A 26,240-nucleotide genomic window follows, 5' to 3' on the forward strand; every position below is an offset into this window, starting at 1 on the left:
TGTTTCTTTCTTCGTGTCTCAGTTCCAGGGGTGACCTCATGCTGCTCTGTGTGTCAGGTGGCTGTTTGTGGGTGTGCACATGTGCAGTATGAATCAGGGACAGGAATGCTGAATTTATGCCTGAATTTATGCTGAATTTATCCATTTCTACAGAAATGGAATTGAACCGGCCCTATCCAGCAGTGTAAACCTTAGCAAAATGTTTCAAGTTTGGTCACCAAATTCAGGTTATCCAGGTGTACCTTCAGGACCACGTGTATGACACTTTCAGTCTCAGGGACAGCAAGCAATGGCTTGCCAACTGACTTATAACTTGTGCAGGCTCTGTTGGAAATTGGTAAGGTTGGAAATGACCTTTTCCCCCTCACACTTCATGGCCTAAATCAGCTACTGATGTGAGGGGAGGGTGTCCAACAGAAATGGTGGTGGGGGGAGAGTAAGTTATTTCACACTGTGTATTCTGTCATGGATCACTGGGCAAACAGAAATGTGATCCTGGGTGCTCAGCTTTCTGTTTTTTACGTGGAGCTGATACAGCATCAAAGGATCCAGAACAAGATGCAACCTCTAATAGCCTTAATGAGGCAATTACCTATTCATACCATATTTGCTTTATTTTGTTGGTTGAGCCACCCTTTGTCATGGTTTAAAAACACAGTCTTCCAAAAAGACAATTTCAGCTTTAGTATTTTTTCTTCTAACTAGATTGAATTTCATTTCTGCACCTCTCTAGTCTTCACAAGTAAAACTAACAAAAAATTAATTGGAACGTTATATGTAATGAATGGGATGGAAAAGCAGTAGGATCTGAAGAGAAATGCTGTTCTGCCCACTGAGTGCCAGTAGTTTGTTTTCTAGCACAGATGTAAAAAGAGGGCAGCAGTGGCTTCTGCCTGTTGACTACAAGTGTTTGATCTCTGTACAATTGCGTAAGGGAGGAGACTGAGCACTCAAAAACCAACTCTATGCAGATTCATTATTACTCTTGAAATTGCATATGATCTGTTCTCTCGTGTTTTGTTTTGTTTTTTTAAACAAGTACATGCCAGCCCTTGAAAGGATTAAAATTGACTACATCACAGAAGTAGGTAGGAGGATCTACCCACAGATAGTGCAGTATTAAGCTCTTTATCTGTTCCCTTCTTAGGCCCTTAGACTCTCCCTTAGCTGTAAATTGAGAATTTCTTTCTGAGTGAAAATGGTTTTTTGCTTAGAGATTCCTTGGCAGAAATTTTAATGGAATTGTCTGTCATCAACACCTGCTTTCAAGCTTTACCGATAAAATTAGATTTTATATCTCAGCATCACATATGGCATCTTTATAATTAGTCTTTTTGCAGTATATGAATGTCAGTTCCTAAAATGCTGCCTGTACTGTTCATGTGGGAATATTTCACTTCATTAATCAAATCCAAGTTTTTCATTGGTGCTTCGAATTGTTTAAAGCCCACATCTTCATATGTCTAATCTCAAAACCTTTTTGATGGACTGATACAACACATTTGCAGCTGCACTGGGACCAAGCTGTGAGCAGATCCTTTCTGGAAATGGGATTCTAGAGCTCTAGATGGGCCTCCATTCCTGAAGTCACTTGTGGAAATGTAGTCTTTGAATATGTAGCTATCTGAAAATGAGGGGTGGCCTTTTTTAGAGGGCTCAGTATTGATCTAATCTTGGAAACAGAGGAAGGTCTATGCCCAGAAGATTCTGAAAAATATTATTATACATAACATTTCAGAACAAGAACACACAGATTTTAACACACATTCTCAAGAATAAGCAAACTCAGAGGTGTTTTCAGGCAAGTGATGATCAGAATCACTGGTCAGTAATATAGGTAGAAGTGTTGCATGTCAGTGACTCACAGGTGGCTGTTTCAAACCATTGTAAAATGCATGGGAAGTCTTATACTAGTACAGACACCAGTATAGGTGATAGGTGATTTTTTCATTACTCATGTCACAGCTGAGAATTTTTATTCCACTTGGGTACATTCATTTCTCTGCTCATATGAGAAAATGCACAAAGCAACAGATCATCACTATACCACTAGTAGTAATGGCATGAAAGTGGTAACATTTGTATGGAAAAGTCAGCACTCAGTACTCTTATGCAACAAGATGAAAATGTGCAAACTGTTAACTTGTAATAGAAATGTCTTTAGTTTCTCAAGTGCAAAGTGCAGTGTCAGCAACACCATCTTCTAGGGGAAAAAAAAAAGACAAATAGGAAAACATTTATAAACAGCTCTTGATAGCTCTCATGCAAACTGCTGTCAGACTCGTACACTAATGCAGTGAATCATTCAGGCTCAGCTCACTGGGGGTACTCCTGCTCATATTGGTCAGGCTGGCCATAAGGGATTTAACTTTATAAGCATAGTAGTCCCTTAAGTTGACAGATGGAACTTCTTTCATGCCATCACCAAAATCACAGCTTCTCATGGCACTCTCTAACTGCTTCTGACGCCTATAGAAGTGGGAGAATTTATTAAAGATCAGTGTAATGGGAAGCACTACCACTAGGATACCAGCTAGGATGCATGCAGATGCCGTCAGCTTGCCAGCAGTGCTCCCTGGCACCACGTCCCCGTAGCCAACTGTGGTCATGCTAACAGTAGCCCACCACCAACAAGCAGGGATGGTGGCTAACCCCTCATTGTCTTCTTTCTCAATAGTGTAAGCCACTACAGAGAAAATGGAGATGCCCACAGAGAGGTAGAGTAAAAGAAGCCCCACCTCTCTGTAGCTGTACTTCAGAGTGGCTCCAAGAGACCTGAGACCTGTGGAGTGTCTGGCAAGCTTTAATATGCGGAAAATCCTCATGAGTCTCAGGACTTGTGCAACTCTGCCTAAATTTGCTAAAGTCGGACTACTTTCCACCACCAAGTTGACAATTAATGTAATATAAAATGGAAGGATAGACATTAGGTCAATCAAATTCAGGGCATGCTTGAAAAATTTTAAAAAGTCAGGAGCTACTGCAAATCTTGCCACCAGTTCAAAAGTGAACCATGCAATACCAAAATGTTCCACGATTTCAAAGCGAGGGTCTTCCTCGGTGTTCCCGTTGCTGTCAACAATCTGGAAGTCTGGGAGGCTGTTCAGGCACATGGTCACAATGGAGCCCAACACCACCACTATGGAAAGGACGCTGAAGATACGGCTTAAAACCGAGTACCCAGGATTATCCAAAGCAAGCCAGAGCTGCCTCCTGATGTTTCCAAAGGGCTGTTTGTCAAATTTAGAGGCATCATTGTAGAATGCCAAAATCTCATCAAAAGAAGATGTCGTACTTTCCTGGTCACTTTGTTCCTCCCATTTCTCTTGGTCTGGCTCCATTTTCCTCCCATGGTAGCTATAACTGCAGCAGGAGTCTATAAAGAATTCATTGATTCCCCAGTATTCAATCTCTTGGCTGAAAGAAAAGACACAGAGTTCACCCATCACATGGAGCTTGCCAGTGTTATAAAAATGTAGCACATAAGGAAAGAGCTCGGGGTTCCTGTCAAAATAAAATTCATTCTTGGTGTCATCATAGTCATCACAAAGCTCCAGTATTGACTCCTTTGAATGGCAGCTCAGCAATTTGCCCAGCCTGGTCTCGGGGAACCTTAATAATGTGTTGGATCTCATCTTTTTCTTGAAGCCTCCAACGTTGATGCTGATCTCATTGTCTTCAAAATTTGCTTCAGATAAAGTCCTCAGACTCTGCCCTGTCATAGTGAGCTCCTTCCAAAGGTGGGTAGGGAATGAAAACCTAGGATTCAATTACACAGAAAGTTGGCAAAATGAACAAATCTACAGCATGTTCACCTACTGATGTTTCATGATCTTTCTTTTCTTTTTCTCTTCTTTCTTTTCTCTCTCTCTCCCTCCTTCTCTCCTTTCCTTCTCCCCCCTTTTCTCTCTTTTCTCCCTGTTCACTCACTTTCCCTCCCTTTTTCTCCCTCTGCCCCCGTTTCTCCCCTTTTCCCTCTTTTCTTTTCTCCCACGCCCCAGCGAAGACCTTGAGGGAGGCTCCTTTGTTCCCGCGGCATGCTCCTGTCCCTCCCCTCGCCCTTCACCTGGGCTGCGGCTGTCGCTCCCCCCGAGCCCCCGTTACTCACGGCCTTTGTGCCACCGGGGCGGCGCGGATCTTTCATTCCCTCCCGGCCCCGCCACACAGGAGCCCCCGCCGCCGCCCGGGGTCCCGTCCCACGCCGCGCCTCAGGGGCCGGAGCCCCGCTCCGACCGCGGGGAGCCCGCCCGGCCCCGCCCGGCCCGCGGCTCTGGGCGCCCGCCCTACCTGCTGCCTCAGCGGCCGCGGCCCCCCGCCGGCGCGCCCTGCTGCCCCCGGCCCCCGCCCGCCATCGCCGCCGCCCGCGGGGGCCGCCAGGGCTCGCCTCGCTGCCCGGGGCTGCCGGTGCCGGGGGAAGCCGGTGCCGGGGGAGTGCTGCTGCTGGAGGGGTGCTGCTGCCGGGGGCTGCCGGTGTCGGGGAATGCCGGTGCCAGAGAGATGCTGCTGCCGGGGGATGCCGGTGCCAGGGAATGCCGGTGTCGGGGGGGTGCCGGTGCCGGGCAGGGCAGGGCAGGGCTGGGCAGGGCAGGACGGCCCCGCCGGCCGCGCGGTGCTGAAGGGACAGCGGCCGCCCCGCTCAGCGGCGGGAGGCGGCGGCACGCCCGCTCGTCATGGCGACGACCCCCGCGGCTGCCGCCCGCCCCCGCCGCTCCCCCCTACCCCCGGCCCGACCCCGCCGGCAGCGATCGGGCCGGGTGGGTGGGCACCGGGGCTGCGGAGGGGCGGCCCGGCGGAGCCGGTGTGCCGGAGGTGCCTCCGCTCGCTCTTGCCCCCGCGCACCGGCGGCAGCGGCGCCGCAAACTCGGGTTTCCTCCCCGCCGCGATCCTGCTTCGCGCCGGCTCCGAGCGGCACAACCTCCCGAGGGGGGACGGGGGACGCCCACCCACGGCCGCAGGGGCTCCGAGCACCCGCGGACCTTCTGCCGACGGGCGTCGCCCGCCCCCGCCCCTCTCCCCCTCACCCTGCCGGGAAGGGCCCGGGGGAGCGGGCGCCGCTACCCCGCCCGCCATGGCACCCGCGGGTCCTCGCTGTGGCGCCTGAGCAGGGTCCCTGCCGAGGCTGACAACAGGAAAGACGGGGACACCACAAGTCAGAGCAATTCGGTGTGAGGGGAGCGGAGCTGCGAGTTGAAGCCGCTCGCCGCCCCCTCAGTCGCCTGCTGGGAACCCCCGACCTCCACACACAGCCCTGCAGCCATGTCGGGGGGGAAATCGAGAGCGGCGGCCCCTCGAGCAGCGGGGCTGGGAGGGCTGACCTTGCGCTGTTGCTGCTCTTGGTGGGTACACTTTTCGTGCTCGCCCATGCAGTAGTGTCCAGCGACATGGTCAGCGATGGCAGTGTCCCTGCCCACGCTGCAGGCGACTGGGGAAGAAATCTCCCCTCTGTTGCTGAGCCCGGGGTGAGGCCGAGTTTCTCGGGGGGAAGCCTGGTCGTGGCAATCCCTGCGCACCTGACCCCGCCCTGAGCAGGGCCGGCCGAGCAGAGCACAGATTCTCCGAGACAGGTGCTTTGTGCCGGGATAACCCACATCGTCTCCTGCCAGCTGCCTCGTGACCCCACGCATCTGAAGTCCGGCTCCCGGAGACCCACTGCTGCCAGTGCTTTGTAGGGTCAGGGTGTGCAGGGGGGTGAAAACTCCTCTCTTGCTTCCACCCCAGTCCTAAACTTCACCTTCGGCTTGTTCCTCAAAACCTCGGTGAGGAAGAGAGGTTATAACGTCCAGGCCCAACCACAGGTGAGCCTCATTTACAAGGAGGCCCCAGTATTAAAGGTCAGCTCTTTAAGAGCCCAGGAAAATGAGTGCAGACATGAAGTGGGGCAGATAAGTCCTGGTGTATGCCACTGGCCAGGTGTCCAAGAGCCTGCTCAGCTTTCCTACCTGGGGTGCCGTGAGCACCCCACCATACCCCACCAAGGCTGGTGCATTGTGTGGCCAGACCCCACACCTCTGGGGACACTCCCAAGGTGGTGTGCGGGGACCCAGAGCACTCTCAGTCCCCGGAGATGCTCCCGACTACCCGTGCTTCAGGGATGCTACACATGGTCTGTCTCCCTGCTCTCCTTTTCTCGGGCGGTGTGTGTTTTTGCTTTGCTCTGCTGCTGGTGAGTGGCTCCTGCCTCCCTTTTCTACAGATGCCCTGGGTCAGGGCTCTGTGTCCCAGTATGCGTCACTGCGTGTCTGGTGACATCCCAGGGGACGCTGAATCCACACGGAATTACGGACACTCCTAGCCAGGAAAAGTGCTGCTCCTCTCAGCCCGGTCCCTCCAGCTTTTCCCCTGCTGGGGAGTGGCACGGAGCAGACAGAGACTGCACGTAGTGGGGAGGAGGCTTAGCAAACGTCGTGGCACCTGCCCGTTTCCCTGTACCGGCGATGTTTCATGTCCAGAGAGACAGCTCTCCTGCATCCCAGTGGCACTGTAGCTGTTGTGGTCGTTCGTGAGAGCCGCCTCCTCTTAGGGCTCTGCTGGCGAGCCGCCCGCTGGGGAGCTCTAATTTTAGTGGCTTTTAGTGCCTGGGGCAAGGGGTAGCAGGACACAGGACTGAGAAACCACTAAGTCAAAATTTGTGAGTTGGATGCCCCACCACGTTCCCCAGGGCTTGGATAAATCACGAAACTTCTCTATTGTAATTTCCCACTCACTGTTAGGAGAACAAAAATAACTCACATTCCTCAGTAACATTACAAAGAATAGTGAGCTGCTGCTGCTGCTGGAAGTGCATTCAAGCAATGTCCATGTTTTTCCCACAGCTCTGCTATCCTGGGTGGCTGGTGGGGGCTTTAAATATATTGAAACATCTTCAGCAAACTTGTAAAAATATAAATTACTTTTGTCTCTTATACTTAAATATTTTTTCCTTAATGCTGCTTTAGAATAAACTAAGTGGAGGTATATTTGGAGGATTTCCAAGCTTTTATAGATTGTTCTCACTTTCTAAGTCACTTGGCTAAGAAAAAAGGTTATAGGCAGTCTCATTACTCATTTATCAATCTCTGATCTTATCTGTACCTTGGAAAAATTGCTGGTCACTTTTCTAAGTTTTGCTTTCTCGTTAAAAAACACATAAGGACACAGCTCTCGCTGGTCTCATATAACTGCTCCTGTAATTAGGGCTAATAGACTCAGTCCAAGCATTTTGCTAATAAGGCTAAAATGAATCCAGCACTCAAATTACTAATCCAAAATCCTTCTGTTTTTTTTTTTTTTGTTTTTTTTTTTGCAAAGGGCACACTCTGCTCCATGGACATATAAGAGTTACTGTCACTGACCTAATATTTTTGCCTTTCCCAGCAGTAAATACAGAAAAAAAATTTGCTGTAAAAAACTGGTGTAATCTGAGGCAAAAGATATGTCAAAAGAAATCAGGTATGTCATTTTTGCACAAAATGAGCTAGTGATGTGTCAGATAAGGGCACATTTTGGGATGCACTGGTAATACACCAAATAAATACGAAACAACACTTTGTTTACAGTGCCTTGTGGACATTTCTTGGACCGTAGAGAATGCAAGACCAGTGCTGAGGTGGGGCTGGGCTGGGAGCATAAGGAAATGTGAAAGAATTGCCTGTTGGAATGGGGAGATGAATGAGTGATTCATATTACCCTAGGGCAATGTTACAAAAGCTAAACTAACTTTGCGTTTGGTGGTTATAGTTTCTGACTGAGACTGTGTGAGAGACAGTACCTTGTTTAATTGGTACACGTGGTACCACGTTATTTAAGGAATATGAGAAGGTGCCAGTGCTGTGTAAAAACACGGTGTGGGTACAGGTGCCCTTCAGGGCTGGGGAGACACAGCGACTGCAGTGTTTGGCAATACACCCTGCCTGGGGTTTGTGCTGACCTGAGCTGAGAGGGAATGTGGAAATTATTGCCATCCTCCTGACTGACCCAGTGTAGGGAGCTGCTGCCTGAGGAGCCATGTCCTCAGACAACATCCCCTGCCACCACTGCAGTGAGCCAGCACTGCTGGGGACACGTGGCACCCTGTCCTGCAGGCCCGGCACTGCATCTGAGATGCATTGTCACCTTTGGAAGAAATGGAATTGCTCCAAAACGACTAAATCTACAAGTGTTAATGAAATACCAAATAGGGTCTAAAGGAAGTTATGGGACCAAAGTCAGTAGTTTTATTGGCATGGTGGACATGGTGGATTCACTTTGAACTTGAGGGCACTACCATCTATTACACCATCTATTCAGAACTTTAGTCTAAACTTCATATTTACTGAAAGGTTTCCCTCTGTCCCTAGGGCCAGATTCAAATGTACATTCTTGTTGACTATTTCCTTTTGTTCCAGACAGATTGGAAAATCCTGGAGTCTTAATGTGTTAGTTTAAGATCAACAGGTAAGACCTGTTTTTCGTTCCAAAGATGACTGAGACCCTTCTGTGTTGGCATTTCTATTGTCATAACTGTTAACTGTGGCCAGTGAGTAAACACTGGCCACAGTATTTAAAAGAAGTAAAAATAGCTTTGCATATCATGCTCAGTAGATACTAGAAAAGGACTGTTGCAGAGCATCACCAAGTGTATAAGAATGAAGTTGAAAATATATTTAAACAAATTCATAAAGACTACATCCACTTCTGGATATTTATCCAAATAATCTGAGTACAGCCTCAATTTGACAGAAATTTGAGAGAGAATATTGCAGAAGAGGGATCCTTCTAAACAAACTTTGTTCTTACCTCCCCCATGTCAGCTAGGTAGCCACCCTCATGATGCTTGGTTCCTGTCAGTCTGTGGCCAGCCCTTTCTCACTGCAAGTCTAACAAAAGCTGAGATTGTCCCTGCTGTTTTCATCATTCTCAAACCCTCATAACCACTGGCAGAAAAGAAGTGCCATTTGTTTATGAGTCTGCTTGCCCTGTAAGTGCCCTGACTGACATGCCTGCTTTTCTTAGGAGGCAAAGGCTTTGCACAAGCTCTGTGGCATTTGCAGTATAAAATGAGGGAGGAAGGAGAGTCACTTTACTAAGCTCTAAGTTCACAAGGCAGTGATAGCCACGTCTGGAAACAGACCTTGACTGTGACACAGTGGAACTCAGTGGACCACAGAGAGACCATCTGTCAGCTGAAGAAACTGAACCATGTACTGAACATGAATGAAACATTTCTTTTTGTTTGACGGCACCTCAACGGAGTGGCAAATACTGATATTTTGTGGTGCAGTGACTGCATGAGCATTGGGGTTTTACTGTGATGACTGTGGTATTCTGCCTTTTGTTGTGAGTTGACCTCCTTAGTCACTTCTGTCTGCTCCACCTGATTCTTGACTGAGGGACATGTGGCAATATTTGCTTTTGCAAGCCCAGTGGGGACCATTGTCTTCCTTAATTAAGGCACGACATCCCAGAATCATGGAATGCAAGGGAAATGAAAAAAGATATTATTAGATAATTGTGGCTTTCTTTTCGATGGGCTGTAGAATTTCAACCTTCTGTCCCCTACTGAAAACTGATGTCTGAGGTGGATGAGATGAGCCATACCTACAGACCCCTAGACTCCAGCTGAGCTGCAGCAGTAAGAATTGCCAGTAGCAATGAGCAGTGGGAAAGAGGGGGGTTTAAAGCTGCATTTTTGTATGTAAAGATGCAGTGCAATGGTCACTTTCACAGTGGCACGTGTTGCAGACAGCAATGGGCATGGCCTGTGTAATATTTGTCTGAATGGAGGTGGGGAGAAAGAGGATCTTGCCTGGATGCAGGTTATGGCTATTAGTTCTAAAATGTGACTAAAAAGCCTAGTTCTGCTATGCCAGTCAGCTGACATGGAGCATTGGAAGGTTATTTCGCTTGCTTTTTGTACTTACTTATTTGGAATTTGGATCCAGGTTCCTACTTGGAAACATAGTATTCAAAGAAAGCATGAATATGAGAAAACCCCTCCTAGATTACAGCTATTTCAGTGTGGGAGGAAAACTGATTTTGATTATGAAACCAGCATGCAGAAGGGCAGGAGTAGCCTCTTGAGCTGGGTGACCCAGCCTCACAGACTGCTCTCACTGTCAGCACTGAGCAGCAAAGGGCCATGCCATACTTTACACAGGTTAGTAACCTCCAGGCCAGGTTTTTGGTGTTGCAATGCTGGGCCAGCTCCAATATTGTTACCATTGCCTTACATGTTGATCAGTATTATCTCCTTCCTTCTTCCTGATGTTTTTGAGGGAGTTTGGTGCTAGGAGAATCTTAGCTAATCCTGTGTTTTTCAAATAAATAGGAACAACATTGAAATTGTGTTGGTAACAGCCAGAAGAGATTGCTTCTGCTGCCAAACACAAACTCTTAATCCATTGACTCTCCATCCTGACTCCTTGGATGAGTTTCTGCTGGGTGTCCAAATCTTTTCATCCATTTAGTCACCCCATACAGCACATACCTGCCACACTGCCCTTGCCTTTTGCTGCCCAGCCTCATCACTAGGGAGATTGGCCAGGATGGACTGATCATTTCATGCCCAGCAAATCCACAGAGTGTGAGGCCAGGCTGCAGGGGGCCAGGTAGAGCTTGGAATCATAAGCATCTTTACTAACTTTAAAACAAATTAAAGGAGCGTAAGAGAGTCTTACTCTTCATCTGTCCAAATTATTTATTTTGCAACTGAAAACCTTAATGCTCAGCTAGATCAATGAGTGAGATAAAACAAAGAAGCAAAGGAAATGGAAGGCAGCATTCTCTGCACCTCCAAAAGGTTGTTTCTACAGGCAGAGGGCAGAAGATGTGCTTTTTGCTTTCCATGTGTGAGTTGCCACTGCCATGTCTCCCTGACTGCCCAAACAATGACACAATAGCTTGGTGATACAATATCTGGTCTCTGTTGCCATAATCTGGCTTGAGAGAAAGCTTTATTGGATCTTCAGATCAGGCCATAGATATTTAACTGGAAAGATTTTGGAGAGCTGACTTAATTAAGACCCAGTTCTGACCACAGAGGACCATCAGGGGCTCCATCCTCCTGCATCCCAATATCTGTGTAGCTGAGCACGGATTCAGAAGCTACTGTTTCCTGGCTTCTAAAACAAGGTCTCAGGTTCTTAAATATTAAATATTACCATTGTCTGTTTTTATGAAGCCACCCAACATCAGATCCTTTGTTTTATCTTTGTGCTACTTGTAAAGGATTTAGTTGTTGCCCTGAGGGCTCTGGTGTTCACAATTCTTCAGTATCCACTTTATTCACGCTGGTTGCTTCATCAAGAGAGGAGCAATGTTTGCCTCTGAAGTCAGCCTGAGAGCAAAGAAACTTAAGGATCCTGGGTGCCTAAGGAAATAGCAGGGTGGGTCTGAAAAGGAGTGGCCCCAAAGAGGCAGTACAGGTATATCCATTTATATGCAGCCTAGCATCACCAAAAATGAGCGAGTGAAAGCACATCACACTGAACTGGCTTCCTGAAGCTTCCCAAAGCAGGTACTGTGAATAATTTCTCTCAGTTTGTGTGAACCATTCACCACTGCCTCATAAACCACCATGTGCAGAGTTTGCCAGCTGAGATAAAGGTAAATCAATCTCCCCTTAAGATGCTTGTAGCACACTATCTGGAAGATATATGGCCATCATATGCTGCCAACAAAATATATTTCTGTACTGTTATTGCCTCCAGCACCTTTTTTTTTCCTTTCCTCCCACCCCTTTTCTTTTTTTTTTTTTTTTGGTAACAGCTCAAAGAGAAAGATTTCTGCTGCACCAAGCCCTACTGGGATTGAGATAGTGGTTTGGGTTTTTTACATTCTCTTTAGTGAAAAACAATCAGCCTTAACCTTATATTCTTTAACAACTGCATACACAGCAAAAAAAGAATTTAAAACTTTTTCATGATCTGCATAATGCTTATGTCTCATTGTTCAGAATGGGTGCCCTCCACCTCTTTAGATATATGAACAAATTATTTGCAGTACCAGTCTATCTTGGAGTCATTTACTGTAACTTTGCCATGGCAGTACCTTGCTTGAAATGTATCTCAAAAGCAGTTTAGTCTGTAATTTATCCTAAAGGTCAGACTTGCCTACCTAAGTATCTGATTGAGACTATGTACATTCTTATATGCTTCCAAAAAGATTCTGGTTATAAAGAGGCCTTTCACTATTGGATGAAAGATAAAGAAACTATTTCCTTTGGATTTGATTCACTATGATATTTTTGGATCATATTTAAAGCAAGAACAAGCCAATTAAAAAAAAAAAAAGAATCACCAAATAAGACTGTAATTAATGTTTCCCACTGTTCCCATTGCTATCGTGGAACAAAAGGTTTTAAAATTTCTGAAACATGTTGGGACATCTGTGCTCAGTTTCTATACACAATGCAGAAAGTCCAAAACATCATGGGAAACCTTATTCTGAAGGGATGCCAGTCCAGATCCATGCTCTGAAGAGTTTCATATGGTTCAGATCAGTTTATAAAAAAAGCCTCTGAACTGTTTCATCCTTAGCTAATATGATTTTAAACTTCAAATTTTTAACTTCTATTCAAGAAAGCACTTAACAATATGCTTAATTATAACCCCCCTCTGGTTCCCAGAATCATGCTTTTCTTCAGTCTCCTGGAGTTTGTTATTCCTATAATACAGAGTGAGAGGAAATAATGAAGTAATTTTTTTCAAGAGCATATACTATAGAATTATGAGAAAACAGCAGTAGTTTAAACTTCACCATTTGGTTTGCTGACTGATTCATTTGGTATACAGTCAAGTGAGGGCCAGCATGTTGTGAGGAAAACCTGAATTTTGTTTTATTTGTTTTTCTTTTGAAGCTGCAGCTTTGTGGAACAATTCTGAAATTCACTGCAGTCAGAATATTACACTAACCAGCTGCAGATCAAAGACTTCACTGAATCTAGGTCAGGTCTAATTTGTGAAGCTCACAGAGTTAGTCACTATGGCAGCTTTCTGAAAGGTACAGATGGAGAATCCATGAGCTGTGGGAACAGAATTATGGGCCTTCTTCTCACCATCAGTTTTAATGCAGTTTGTTTTATTTCCTTTTCCAGGAGTTTCTTTTTTTAGAGTTCCTAGTAAAAGAGAGATTAAATGTGACAGCCACATCTGTTTTAGGAAATTCCTGTGGAGATATCAGATTGGTAGCTGGCTCAAGCAATGTTAAAAGTGAATGCTTCTGGTCTGAGCAGGTGGTCTGTGAATGTTATGAAAAATCTGTAGCCTTTTATAGTGACTTTTATCTCAGGATCTCAAAGCACTCTGTAAATATCAGTTGATCAAGTCTTACAATATCCCTGGGAGGTGATCACTGTAATTGAAGGGAGTGGGTTTTATGGCTCACAACTTTGCTGCTGGCTGTGAAATCCTATTTGTGACTCACACAATCTGCCACAAGTAGAGCAGATGTATTGCTGCTGTGCCTGGGTATAAGAGCTGCTTGAGAGGCAGCAGTGCCTTTGCCACTGGCACACAGGCTTTTTCTTTCCTTCTGGTCTGCTTCATTGTCTCTTGTTCTCCCATTCTCATTTCCTGGTACTCCCTGTCAAGTGACACTGCTTTTGTAAGTCATCTTGAGCAAGTATTTTCTGGAGAGTGCTTGCCATAGATGCATGCTCTGCAGATTGTTTTTCTGCTAAGACAAAACAATAAGATGTACTTCAACCAATCTTTTCCCAGGTGTAGTGGGGGAAATGCAACTGGATTCTCCCTTTGCAGTATTGTTGGGGTTAATTTAAATGGGTTTAAAATTTAAACTTAGCACCACAGAGACTACACCAGTAGTCAGAGAACATCTGTCTGAACAAGCCCCAGCAGAGAGGAGAATCTGTCTTGTAAAGCATTCCTCCTGACCTACAGATGGGCTGGAGCATAGGCATCACCAAGGGCAGGTTTGCTTCAGTGAATATTACTTCTGTAATTCACAAGAAACAATGAACAGGCTTATTTCAGGGTATGGTCATAATAGGAAAAATAATATTTGTGTGTTGGCATCCACATATACGCGTGTAAGCACTGCTTACATGGTAACCACTAATACTTAGAATTCAGGACAAGACTTTTATACAAAATGAATCTTCCTGTGGTTTGTTTGGTTTTGGTTTTTTTTTTTTTTTTTGCGGGGGGGGGGGCGGTGTTTTTTTCAGTTGTTGTTGTTTATTTTTCCTATAGCAATAGAGGCTATTTGTGTAGAGCATACTTTGACTTGCACTGAACATACTTAAAATTCAGTCATATTCTAGCTCTAAGTGTGACATCTTGGGATGTTGACGTTTGGGCCCTCCAAACACACAAATATTACTTCCTTTAGTAAACATCCTTCTAAACACACAAGTATTACTTCCTTTAGTAAAACCTGGATGGGGGACATGGATGAAGATCAGCGTTTCCAGATGAAAATACATGCAGTTGCTTGGATAAGGACATGAGATTTTGCTTGTGTGATAACACTCAGATTATAAATATCTACTTTTGACAGTGTTGACCCACTATCCATGATGTTGGCTGGAAAATCATCACCATTTGTTGTTTTAAGTATTCTGGAAAGTATGATAGCCATCCAAGGCTGAACACAGAGTACTCACCACTGTTAGTCTGGAACATGTTCTGCATATTAGACCTCTTAGTATAATAAGGTTAATAATACCAACTCTATCCCTAGCCAATATTTCTAGTACAAAGAAATTCTCAAGTGCAAAGATATTTGAGGGCTTTAGTATTACACCAGAGGAGAGCTTGACATCAGACAGTCAAGTGGTTATAATTTTTCAATTTGCTTTGTAAAGGACTTTACCTTCCCATTCTCACAGGAGACCACATCTGGATCTCCACCCTGACAGTGACCTTGGATATTGCCATAGTATAAACATTAAACAAAGATAATTATTGCTAAAAAGTGGGTAGCTTAATTTGTTGCTTAAAAGATATCCATAGGCCTGTGTTGTTCCTAATCTGCAGATACCAACAGATTAATACAATGATCAGTGTGTGAAAATTGTTCCAGCTATTGGAAAGAATTCTCAGCTCTTTTAATGCACTGACACTAAGTGTCTTAGTTCAGCTCTTGCATTTTGGCTATATCACAACATTTGTTTTAGCAAAACGAATTGAATGGTCAGATGGAACGGAAAACAACCTGGAAGAAATGGGAAATTTTACTGGGACAGAGGAGGAAATCAGGAAGTTTACTATTGCAAAAGTTTGTTCTGTACCCTAAAAAGGGGAATAAGGAGAAGAGTTTCTTGGAGATTAAAATGTGTAATAGCAGGCAAACCTTTGTACACTCAGAGTATCCATTTCTCAACATAGCAAACAGGAACATAGAAACATATGTGGTCAGCAATAACACTCATAAATCTTAAGAGATTATGTGTTCCTAAAGTAAGACTTCAGACTGATCTATTTTGTTAAGTGCCAAACTTCAGCATGATTCAATCAAGTTTTGCTTAATCGGAATTTATTTACTCTTTGTGATGATGAATCACTGAACATGTCTGTAGTCCAGTCTGTTGAACTAATTTATCAGGTATTTTGATGGACTGGTGATTTGCCTTCCCTGAATGTTTCATAGTTTATTTATTTATATCATCTGGATTGTGTAAAACAAGAACTGGAGTTCTGCTAAGAATTAAACATTCCTTAGTGATGCCTTTAGTAACAGAAACACTCTCTAGATAGGTAGTCTTGTTGCAATACAGGGCAAACAACTAAGGCAGGAAAACTCTTATCTACAGATCCAATATCACTAAATAAAGTAATTTTGTGTATCTTTTATGTTGATTATAGATTCAGGGTGGATTTGTATCAGAGACACAACCTGGCAAAGATGAAGGTACGGTAGTCGTGAGGTTTCTCTGTGCAGGACACAGGGATTTCCTGGAGGCTGGCCCAAGAACACAGGTCATCCCAAGGAGAAAGAAGACATGGGGGAGTTGCTCACATAGCCCAGTTAACATGCAAGTAAGGTGCAGAGGCAGTCTCACACTAGCTGTTCCCTGGTTCTTATGGATAAGGATAGTATGAGACAGGCCAGGCTGGACTTCACCGTAAGTTGGTGACATATGGACCAAACTGTGCTTGAATTGATGTTCTCTACTGAGCCATGTGCCACTTTGACTGCCCTGCTGTGGCTGCGTGCTATAGCTAACTTCAGAATAGCTACGAGCAGCTGGCAGGTATGTGGCTTTGGCCTTCTTTTTTCCAAGGGAATAGATCTCATCAGGTATTTTTTGGAAAAACTTCCTACGCTCCACCTGTGAAAGAGTTAAAGAATAAATACATGGAAGTGGCAAATTATTTCCCAGAGTGGAAAGTTCTGATTTTCTGTACATACAGATGCAGAATAAGAATCCTCTGACTTCCAAAGAAGTGCAGTCTGCTAGGTCTGGACTTCCCAGTGCAAGAGATATGGACGTATCTCAGGTGACTCCAGTGAAGGGCCATTGAGATGTTTAGGGGCCTGGAGCATCTGGCATATGAGAAGTTGTGAGAACTTGGGCTGCTCAGTCTGGAAAAGAGAAGCCTTCAGGGGATTAGGTAAAGAGATGAATAAAAGATGTAGCCAGAATCTCACAGTGGTGCTCGGTGACAGGACTAGAGAAAGTAGGAAAAAACTGAAACACAGGAAAGTTACTAAAACATAAGAAAAGAAAATATGTAATGCAAGGGTGGTCAAGTGTTGCCACAGGCTGCCCAGAGAGGTTGTGGAGATATTCAAAATCTGATTGAACATAATCACAGGCAACATGATCCTGGTTTGGGCAGGGGATTGACTGGAGGCTCCCTAGAGGTACTCGCCAGCGTCAACCATTCATCAGATTAAATTAAAAAATCTCCAGTATTAGTGCAGATTTTCCTGAGAATTTATAGTGGCAGGCAGAGCATTTCAGTTTCTCAGCTGAGGGTGTAAAAAGAGGCAGAGATGTGATTCAAATACCAATTAGATGTGCTTCATTGGCTCCCATTCAAGGGCTGGTGTTTCTGCCATAGCACTGAACTGGATCAGTGGCATCAGATTTTGATCCCTTTGCTTGCTGTTGCTGCTTCATGGGCTACATCAACCCTGGTCTTTGCTGAAAGTCTTCCTTAGAATAGTCTCATTTAGGGATGAGACTAGTCTAAGGAAGTGTCACTAGAAACAAAGAAATTGTCAACATCTGATGTTACATGGATTTATGACATATGTCACTGGAGCTGAAAGTAGCAATAGATGAAAACTTGTCTGTTTTTCATCTGATACTTTCTTCTGGCCTTAGAGTGTACTGAATTGCTCTGTAGGCCAGCTAGCCCTAAATAACAAAGCTAATCAGTTTGTATCTGAGGATAAAATTCTCCTGAGATATCTCAAACATGCTTGGCATGTTTAAACACATCCTTTCAACTTGTCATTCACACAGCTTCTAAATGATGCTAATAATAATATCATTTATTTTGCTTGATTGGTCCTGTGATTCTTGCTTCTACATCCCAAATGCAATACTTCCAATCTTAGCTTCTTTTCTTCTGCAGGGAAATGCATAAGATTTCTTCTAGTTATCTAGATATTTAGACCCAGAAGACTGAGACCCATTGATGTACAGGTCTAAAGTTATTAAACAACCAGAGGTACTTCAGATCTAATTGCTTTATTGGTGCTTCCATGTTGACTTTGGTTGTGATAAGAGATTCTCACTGCCAAAAAGAAGAAATGAGTTGGGCCTTTATGTACAGATATGTGTTACAACATTTGTGAATTTTTAACAAGGGAAAACAGCCATTTTTAAATAAATTTAAAAAAAAGTATAATAGTGCTGTTACTTATTTGAAATTAACTCTTTAGGGTTATTAGAAGTATATAAAACCTGTAGAAGGTCAGAATGGAGATCTATGCTTTCAGTCTTATTTTAGATTCAGAAAAGCAGCACAGGAATGATGTCTCTGATACAAAAAGAAGGTACTTGGCTTTCCTATCTAGTTACAAATCCACCATGGGTTATTTGGCCCTAACATCTATGGAGACCATTTCTTTGGGGTTTTTTATATCTGGAGAAAAGCCAATATGCTGGTATACCTATAAAATGAAGCAAACCTGAGGGATGAAAGCTGGAGATTTGTCTGAGGACTACCTTTTCCAAGGAAATAGGTGCCATGTTTTTCCTGTGGAATGCACGGGTCATGTCTGAAGACCTGCAACTGCTGACACCATGTGAGGATAACAGAGTATCAGTATCAGCAGTTATACTGCTCCTGTCTCTCCTCTCACCCGCTGAACTGTGATATGAAGGATATGAAAGTTCCAGCTCTGCTGTTTACCCAGCTGTGGAGCAGCTGGTTCCATGTGAAGAATTTGTCTTTCCAGTTTGCTTTTGTAAAAGCTTAAGAAACTCCTTGAAATGATAAAAAAAAAACCATAAGGCCAACCCAGAAAAGACCGTAATAATTGCCAAGCAAGGCTAAGGAATGCCAGAACTAAAACTGCAATAATTCAGGTCCACTGTGCACATTATCTTCCAATTTCTAATTGCATGACCACAAACTAGTGGTTTCTTTGCCTTATTTTTCCTCTCACTGCAGAGGATGGACCTGCTGTGGGATGAATCATGGTTACCTTATTGCAGAAGCTGTGGAATTTGGAGGGTGATGGCCGAGGACTTCAAAATAGGAAAGGATTGTACTGTGGTTTGGGAAACTGAGTGCTCTCTTGGTATTGGATTTTGTTGCTATTATGGATTTTGTTGTTATTCTACTTCACCTCATTTCAAACGTAATGCTGGGCTAGTCACTTAACAACTTTTCACAGATGGTAACTGATTTTCTGGAAAGCCTGACAACTGGAATCTGATATGGGATATGCAGAAAACTCACAATTATGGGAAATTTGATTTGAAGATATACTCTAGATGCTGAAAAAAATCTGTTCTTGAGCATCTCAAATGAGAAGCCAAAGTCTGTGGTTTCTTTTGGGAATTTTGACTCAATGACCATGAGTAAACAGAGAAGAATACTTTCTTCTCAACTTCAGGAGTACTGGGAAGATAATTTGTCAGTGTTTGTAGAACACCATGATCCTGCAGAGGAGAAGACCATAAAATGCCTTTTTTTGGAATAAGTATCTGTGTCTCACAATGTGTGAGATGATAGGTGCCATTCCTAGAATAAGAGGGTAAGATTTTTCAAATATCAATGCCATTATTTTTGTGTAGTGATGCAGCATAAAACCATGGCAAAGGCCTTGAAAATTCATTAAATCCACTCCTCTGCCTGAAAGCAGGATCAACTAGGCCTAATATTTTCCCATTAGATACTTGTTTAAGTTCCAGTGACAGAATTTTCACGAGTGCATGATTTTCCATCACTTTACATTCCTTACCATTAAAAAGTCTTTCCTCCAAAGAGGAGCTGAAATCTCCTCTTTGCTTGCCCAGTCCTCAGGACTGAGAGAGAAATGCTCATCAGTGGGACTGTCCCACAGCACATACATAAAGGGTGCAGAACTGAGAGGACCCCTTTATTTCCAAAGAGATTAAACCTGGTGCCAGACCTGCGGGCTGCAGCAGGAGGGGCTGGGGGCTGGTGCCTCCTGCAGAGCAGCTGGCAGGGGAGGGCAATGGCCCTGGGGGTGCTGGATGGAGGGTGGCCCTGGGCCAGCCCTGCCCCTGCACAGAGGCCAAAAGCTGCTGGGGCTGCGCCAGGCAGAGCATTGCCAGCGGGCTGAGGGTGAGGAAGGTGATCCTTCCCTTCAGCTAAGCACTGGTGCGGTTTGTCTGAACTGCTGAGTCCCCAGTACAGAGAGATTTGGACATTTTGGAGCTGGTCCAGTGAAGGGCCATTGAGGTGTCTGAGGGACCCAAGCAGTGACATACAAGACCAGCCTGTGAGAGCTGTGGCTCAGCCTGGATGCGGAGCCTAATCCACGTGTATAAATACCTGAGGGAGGGCGTGCAAAGAAGATGGGGCTGGACTTTCCTTTACAAGCTGCCCAGAGAGGTTGTGAGGGCTCAGTCTCTGGTAGAGGATCATCATCCCATGACCCTGATTTGGGCAGAGGACTGATTAGATGGTCTCCAGGGGTGCTTGTCAGCCTCAGCTATTGTGTGATTTGATGCCTCCAGGAGCCATCTATGGAAAGCATGACCCTGGCACTTACCTCCTGCCTACTGAAGATATTGCCCAACCATTCATTGCTTTAAAATTGGAAATGGCTGTTTCACTCATGGACTGCCTGTATAATAAAGAGAATCAAAGTGGAAGTACCTCATGTTTGAATACCTTTTATGATTCTGTATGGTGAAGGATCTGAAGTTTGGGTGTCTTCACAGCTTTCTGTAGTAAGGAGTAATTGGTTTTGTTTGTTTAAAAAATTATTTATACGCTTCTGAGATTTTTCAAAAACACTGACTAATACCTAGGTAAAGAAATACAGCTTACTGACAAGAATAATGTTTCCCACCCCAGTGATTTATTAAAATGCTCCTCACTTTCACTTTTGTCCTTATCATCTTCAGACAGCTGGGAAGGCAAGTCCTGGTGTCATATGCTTGAAAAGATGTTTTCCAATAGATTTCTTTTTTTCTCCCCTTCAACCCAAAGCATGAGATATCATTTCATAATGCATTATAGCTACTTCTCTGGGGAACAGAATTATCTAAATTAAGGTTGATTTTCCAGTATATTCTGGACATTCATCTGGCACAGGAGATAGTCTTAACATCTTAAAACAATGAACCTGTAAGAAATAAGTGCTAGATTAACTTACACTGGAGCTAATACTACACCTCAAAATTCCTTGCTCTTTCCTCTTAAGCCTCATGTTGCCTAAATTCCTGAGCCATCTGCATGTCTACCAGCCAAGTTGCTCTTAATCATTAGTTTCTAGTCCTGCCTTCAGGGCCATTCAAATCCATATTGTGCTGAGCAGTCAGCTTTAAAGTTCTCAGTCCACACTGCCACCCTGCCCTTTTCTTCTCCTGAATGTTTTATTGGATTCTCTGAGCATCCTCCTGTCTCCTGGGAAAGAGACTGGCATGGGAGGATTGGTAACCTTGGTAGCCTCTCCCAGGCTGTGTGGTTAGGGCAGTCTTTGGGCAGCTGGCAGGTGTGGGCTCAACTTCAGTCTGATGAAAGGAGCAGAGGGCTCAGGTTTCTCTTTTACCTGTGGAATAATCCAGCCACTAAGATGTGAAGTGTTTGGGTCCCTGATCTGAATCGTTTTCCCTGCTGACAGGCCACTCACTTTAGTTCTGTGGCCTCTCTCTTCTCTTGTTTTTGCTTCAGTTATCCCCTGGCTTTGTGTTTGGTTTTGGCTTTTTTCTTCACAGGCAGTTTTACTGTGAGGGCAGTTTAGGGGAGAGAGAGAGGCTCACTTAGGATTTTACAACAGACAAGACCCATTAGCAGACAAACACAGGCTGCCATTGCCATCTACATCCATTCAGTCTCTCCTCTCAAATACAAAAACCTGTTTCCTGGAAACTATTTTCTCATATGTTTGTGTGCAATCTACTTTTAAGGGATTCAGAGAAAGAAATGTCAGACCGCTCCTCAGGTAGCTTTTTCACAGGGCAGTACACCTCACCCTGTCAGTGAATCAGCGTGTATTTCTTTTAGCTTGTTTTTGACCCTTGCTCCTCCTCAGCCCATAAATCCTCCTTTGTGATGTTTACACTGTCAAAATATATAGACATCCCCAGGGTATTTCCTCACCTCCAGCAGATTGTCTCAACACGAACGCCTGAGCACACTCTGCTCTCTGCTCAGCGGTGTACAGCCAAACTCGTCTCATTGACTTAATTCCTCATAAATCAATAGGTCCAGATACTTACCCGTTGCTTCCTTTGGGATGAGTCTGCTCCACAAGATCACAGTTTGTTGGTCTCTGCTGTTATTAGGACCTTCTGCCTCCCTTCTTTAAGCACATTTCTCTAGTTCCATGTCTGCATTTGAGGTTGACCCTCCTCCTGCAGACTACTGCTTTGTGCCCATCCACTTGGCTGTTGTTTTGTTATTTCCAGCCTGTCTTACTTTCTTTATGTTTTGTGTCTGTCCCAATTAGTTTACACAACACCTCTCTAACTCATAGGAGTTGTTACATCAAATACAAATTGAATGAATGTGGTGTTTATTGCTTCCTTCCAGATCATAATAGACATTAAATAAAAACAGACTTAGGGCAGATTTCTAGTCCTCCTTTCCTCCCCTCCCCACACCCAATCCATGCCCCAGATATTCTCCCATCAGCTCTTTATGTTCATGTTTATCTTTTGTTCCTCTTTGTTTATGGACTTACAGCCTGTGTTCAATCTCTGTGACACTGCTCATTTCCCAGCCAACTTACATTCATTTTTCAAGTAATTTTGTAACTGAGGCTTTCTCTGGACCGGCTGTAGGCTGCTTCTTCATTCTCTTTATCAGCTGGTTTTGTAAATCAGTAAAAGAGGAGTGACTGTGTTTGTTTGGCAAGATTTAGCCTTTGCTGACTCTCTGATATGACTTTCATGCTAGTCCTAAGAAAAAGCACAATCACTTGGGATGGGAGACATGCTCCCTTTTACACAAGCAGTGACATTTCCCTATGCTCTTTACTTGCTGATTTTATTCATCCTGTTGTTTTTATTAATCCAGTCCCTTAACAATGTAAAATATGGGTCGTGATGGCCAGCTGGTTGTTGTTCAATGCTGACTCTTACCTACCTCCTACTAGCAAATACTTAATCCATCTGCTAGGGAACAACTCAAATTTATAGCAGGAGTAAAGAGACTGCCATTGAAAAGTTCTGAGAAATGAATTGTAACAGATCTAGAAGGGTGGAGGCAGGAGGGAGATTCACATGGTGAAGATGTCCTCTCCAGCAGAGCCCACAGAGGACCTGTATGTGGCTGCAGCACCCTGTTCTCTGAAGGCAGGATTGGATAAGAGGAGCACCTGCACCCCATCCCCTATGGTTGGCACCCCACAGCTGTGGCTCAGGGGTACACATTGGGGCAGAGAAGACACTGAGGGGAATCACTGAGATCAGTCAGGAGAAACAGGCACATGATGGGGCTGAGCATTACTGAAGCCTGATGTGGCATTATGAAGAGGAACACTGTGTAGCGTTTCCACTCCACTGTTTGGCGTTTCTGTTCATTTTTCTGTAGTACATCACACCTGAGAAAAAGCAAGTTAAAAATATCTTGTCTTTCCACAAGAAATACAACTTACTCTCCTACTAGTCTCTTCTTGCTCCTTATCTTGGGGCAGAGTTCAAGCCTTTCAGCTCAAAGAAATAATATAACAGTCATGGTCAACCTGATCAGTGTTAGCTCAGCCCATAATGAGCTACTTGCTGCAAGTGTTTGCTGAGTAGAGGATTTGAAAAGGCAGGATTTGCAGTTCCAGGGTGAACAGGGTACATGGATGTTTATGGATCTTGAGTAAGAAAAACTGATAGGTAGTATAGGAAAAAGTGTAACCTTCCAGAGCAGGGGAATGAATGGAGGGATTCAGTGGGAGCAGAAGTGTGAGCCAATGCCTATTGGAGTGGGGTGGTGTAACCAAATGTTTGATCCTGCATTGAGCTGGGCAGGGACAAGGGCCAGTGACCACAGCTCAGGCAGGGTGATACCCAGAAGTTTTTAGCTCAGGGGCACCATGCTCAGTGGTTCTGTGCCCACAGCTCTGTCATTAAATTGTGTGCAGGCTAAATTTTGGCCACTGAAATTAGCTGGCAGAGGAGAGGCCTTAGGTTTGCTTATCTTCCAAAAAAGGATGACTGCACGCAAAGTTAAACTTGAGCTACATCCCAAAGCATGCCTTCAAACTGTTTAGGAGTGTTTGTTGGCACAGACTCAGGGCACAACGAGGGTTATTCTTACATTACAGTTACTGTGATTGAGTTCAGTTCCTAGGAACAGTCTGTGGTGCTTTTCAATTTACTTAGGTGATGCTTTATATGCAGAGTGTAGGCCAGGGTCAGGAGTCTGTCCATCCCTCACAGACACACACGTCCCCCCCAGTCCCTTGTGCATAGCACAGATCCCCAGGAAGGGCAGACACCAAGCCTACCCGGCAAGTCACCCTTGCACCCTCTTGTCTCCAGCTGCCTCCTGCCCAGACACTTGCACACACACATGTACTTGCACACCCGTGACTCTGAGAGCCCATGGTCTCTTCAAGAGTTGTCCTGGATCTCCTGGTGTCTCCAAAAGCCAGTTACTCCAGGCCTCACAGATATGCATGTATCCAGCCCAGGCTTATGGCCACTTGGCTCCCAGGCCACTTCCTTCTGCTGGCTTGTCCAGCCTGACAACAGCCAGCAATGACACATTGTTGTGTGGACACTCCCTCACTTGCTGGGGTTGTTGGCACCCCCGGCACAGGGGCCTTTGTAACTTGTGATTCAAATCTAATTTGTGGCACTTAGATGTCAATGCACACTCGTGTATGCAGAAAAGAGTCCCTCCCCCTCCAGGTAAACAGAGATGGAGGTTAATAGGAAGACAAGAAAGACTGTGCTGCTCAGGTGCAGGGCATGACCCAACAATATGCTGACCAGCCACAGGTTTGCATGCAACCAGCTCCTTTTATTTCCTTATCCCTCTCTGCAGTCATGCTTATTTCTCCAAAACAACCGTGGTCCATCCCTTTTCCCACCTGTGGTCCTTCTAATTATCCCATAATAAGTCCCAGCCTCAGCTGGATGGTTCTCTGAAGATAGTTTCCATCGACTCATCTTGCTGAGTGCTACCCCTGACCCTCAGGGCTGCCCTAGCGACAGCCCCCCAGAAGATTTGGGTTAGGGGCTCTGTTTCTCTGTAAAAAAACCTTAACAAATCTAAAGCAGAATTCCATGGTACAGGTCATGTTTTAGAAATAAAATACAGAAAAAATAGCAGGAAAGTGTGAAGGAGTGTATGGATGAAAAACTCAAAAAAAGCCAGAATATAGTTACTGATTGATCTGTACTGACCAAGACAGAAGGGTGGTCTGTTGGGCCCTCCCCAAAAACTTGATGTGCACTAGTCATATCTACAAAACAGGCTGGGATGTGGAAGTCAGCTCTGCAGTATTTTCACAAAGCCAGCAACTGTCTGGGTGCTTCTGGCTGAAACTAGGAGGACCTGTCTAAATTCCAGCCCAGTGTGTTCTACTTAACCTACAAACAACTGTACAGTTTCCTTATGTCTGCATGGTTGGGACCAGGATATTATTTTAAAAGTTGCTCAGACAGAAGCAAACTTTAACCCTTTCACTCTCTGCCAGCGCTTTATGGCCGGGAAGTCAGGTTAGCAGTGAACAGGTCTAGTGCATCAGGCTGTGTGTCTCTTTCCCTGCAACTGCATGAGGCCAGGCAGTGGACTGGTCACAGTGTGACACACTATTTGGGAATGTTGGGCAAGGAAGCTGCTGGGATGAACATCCATGGAAATGAATGAAAAGAGCATTTTCATACCTTGTATTGCACCACTGAATGCATGGGTGGGTTGTTTTCTGTTGCCTGAGTTGTGGAGCAAAGAGATCATGGACCTCCTGTTGCTTTGTCACTGTGATGCCTTAAGTTTAAACTTTCATATTATCCAGATTCTGTACTGCATTGCTATATAACCCTGAACTTCATATAAAGTGCTAGCAATTCTCCTCAGAGTTTAGTTAGACAAAACAATCCTGAGAACCAAGGACACTGTTGCAGCTTCAGGCCCAAAAAAAACAACAGCAAATTGAGGAGAGCAAACTGGGAGGATGGGACTTACAACCTGAAGCTGTAATTGGACAATTAACCCCATTGGACAATTTGGTCCATGTAAATGGACCAAAACTTATAAAAGTGTGAAAACTCGTGACCTGGTGTCCATCTTGATGTAGCCATGGCCAGGCTCTTGTACTGCCCAAGGTGAATCCTTTGAAAGCCTTTAAATAAATATCTACTTTATTCCTTTAACACTGTCTAGCTTCTGTTCTAGGTAGCCTCTCAAGGCATCAACTGTAATGGTGGAGGTACTGATTATCACAAATGAGAACTGGATCTCTTGGCCTTAACAGAAATATCTATGTAGAACCACAGACTTTCTGTAAGGATGCTTCAAATTATAAGACCTACAGTCTGAAGATACTGCTTTTGTGAATGAAGGTTACTGGTGATTTTGTCAGTCCTGTGTAAAAAAAGCATGTGCCAAAAAAGCTGTATCTGCAGATCCATCGGCCGAGGAATTATGAGATCAGGAACTTATACTCTTTGGCACAGGTAGCATAAATGTTGCACAGAGATCCTGGTTCTTGAATTACATGGG

General features: G+C 44.6%; 1 protein-coding gene across 3 annotated transcripts; it reads right to left on the reverse strand.

Annotated features, from left to right (window-relative positions):
- Positions 1 to 1,700: 1,700 nt before the first annotated feature.
- KCNS2 (potassium voltage-gated channel modifier subfamily S member 2) lies at positions 1,701 to 5,040 on the reverse strand. Of its 3 annotated transcripts, none has more exons than XM_074554501.1 (2): positions 5,022 to 5,040; positions 1,701 to 3,759 (listed from the first exon to the last, which is right to left on the reverse strand). In XM_074554501.1, exon 2 carries the CDS (start codon positions 3,720 to 3,722, stop codon positions 2,289 to 2,291), a length of 1,434 nt encoding a protein of 477 aa, XP_074410602.1. In that variant the 5' UTR covers positions 3,723 to 3,759; positions 5,022 to 5,040; the 3' UTR covers positions 1,701 to 2,288. The 3 variants fall into 3 exon arrangements, with proteins under 3 accessions (XP_074410602.1, XP_074410608.1, XP_005479536.1); XM_074554507.1 differs by lacking the exon at positions 5,022 to 5,040 and adding an exon at positions 4,288 to 4,426; XM_005479479.4 differs by lacking the exon at positions 5,022 to 5,040 and adding an exon at positions 4,109 to 4,254.
- Positions 5,041 to 26,240: the final 21,200 nt, after the last annotated feature.

Source organism: Zonotrichia albicollis, chromosome 1 (assembly GCF_047830755.1).
Source record: "Zonotrichia albicollis isolate bZonAlb1 chromosome 1, bZonAlb1.hap1, whole genome shotgun sequence".
Taxonomy (NCBI): domain Eukaryota; kingdom Metazoa; phylum Chordata; class Aves; order Passeriformes; family Passerellidae; genus Zonotrichia; species Zonotrichia albicollis.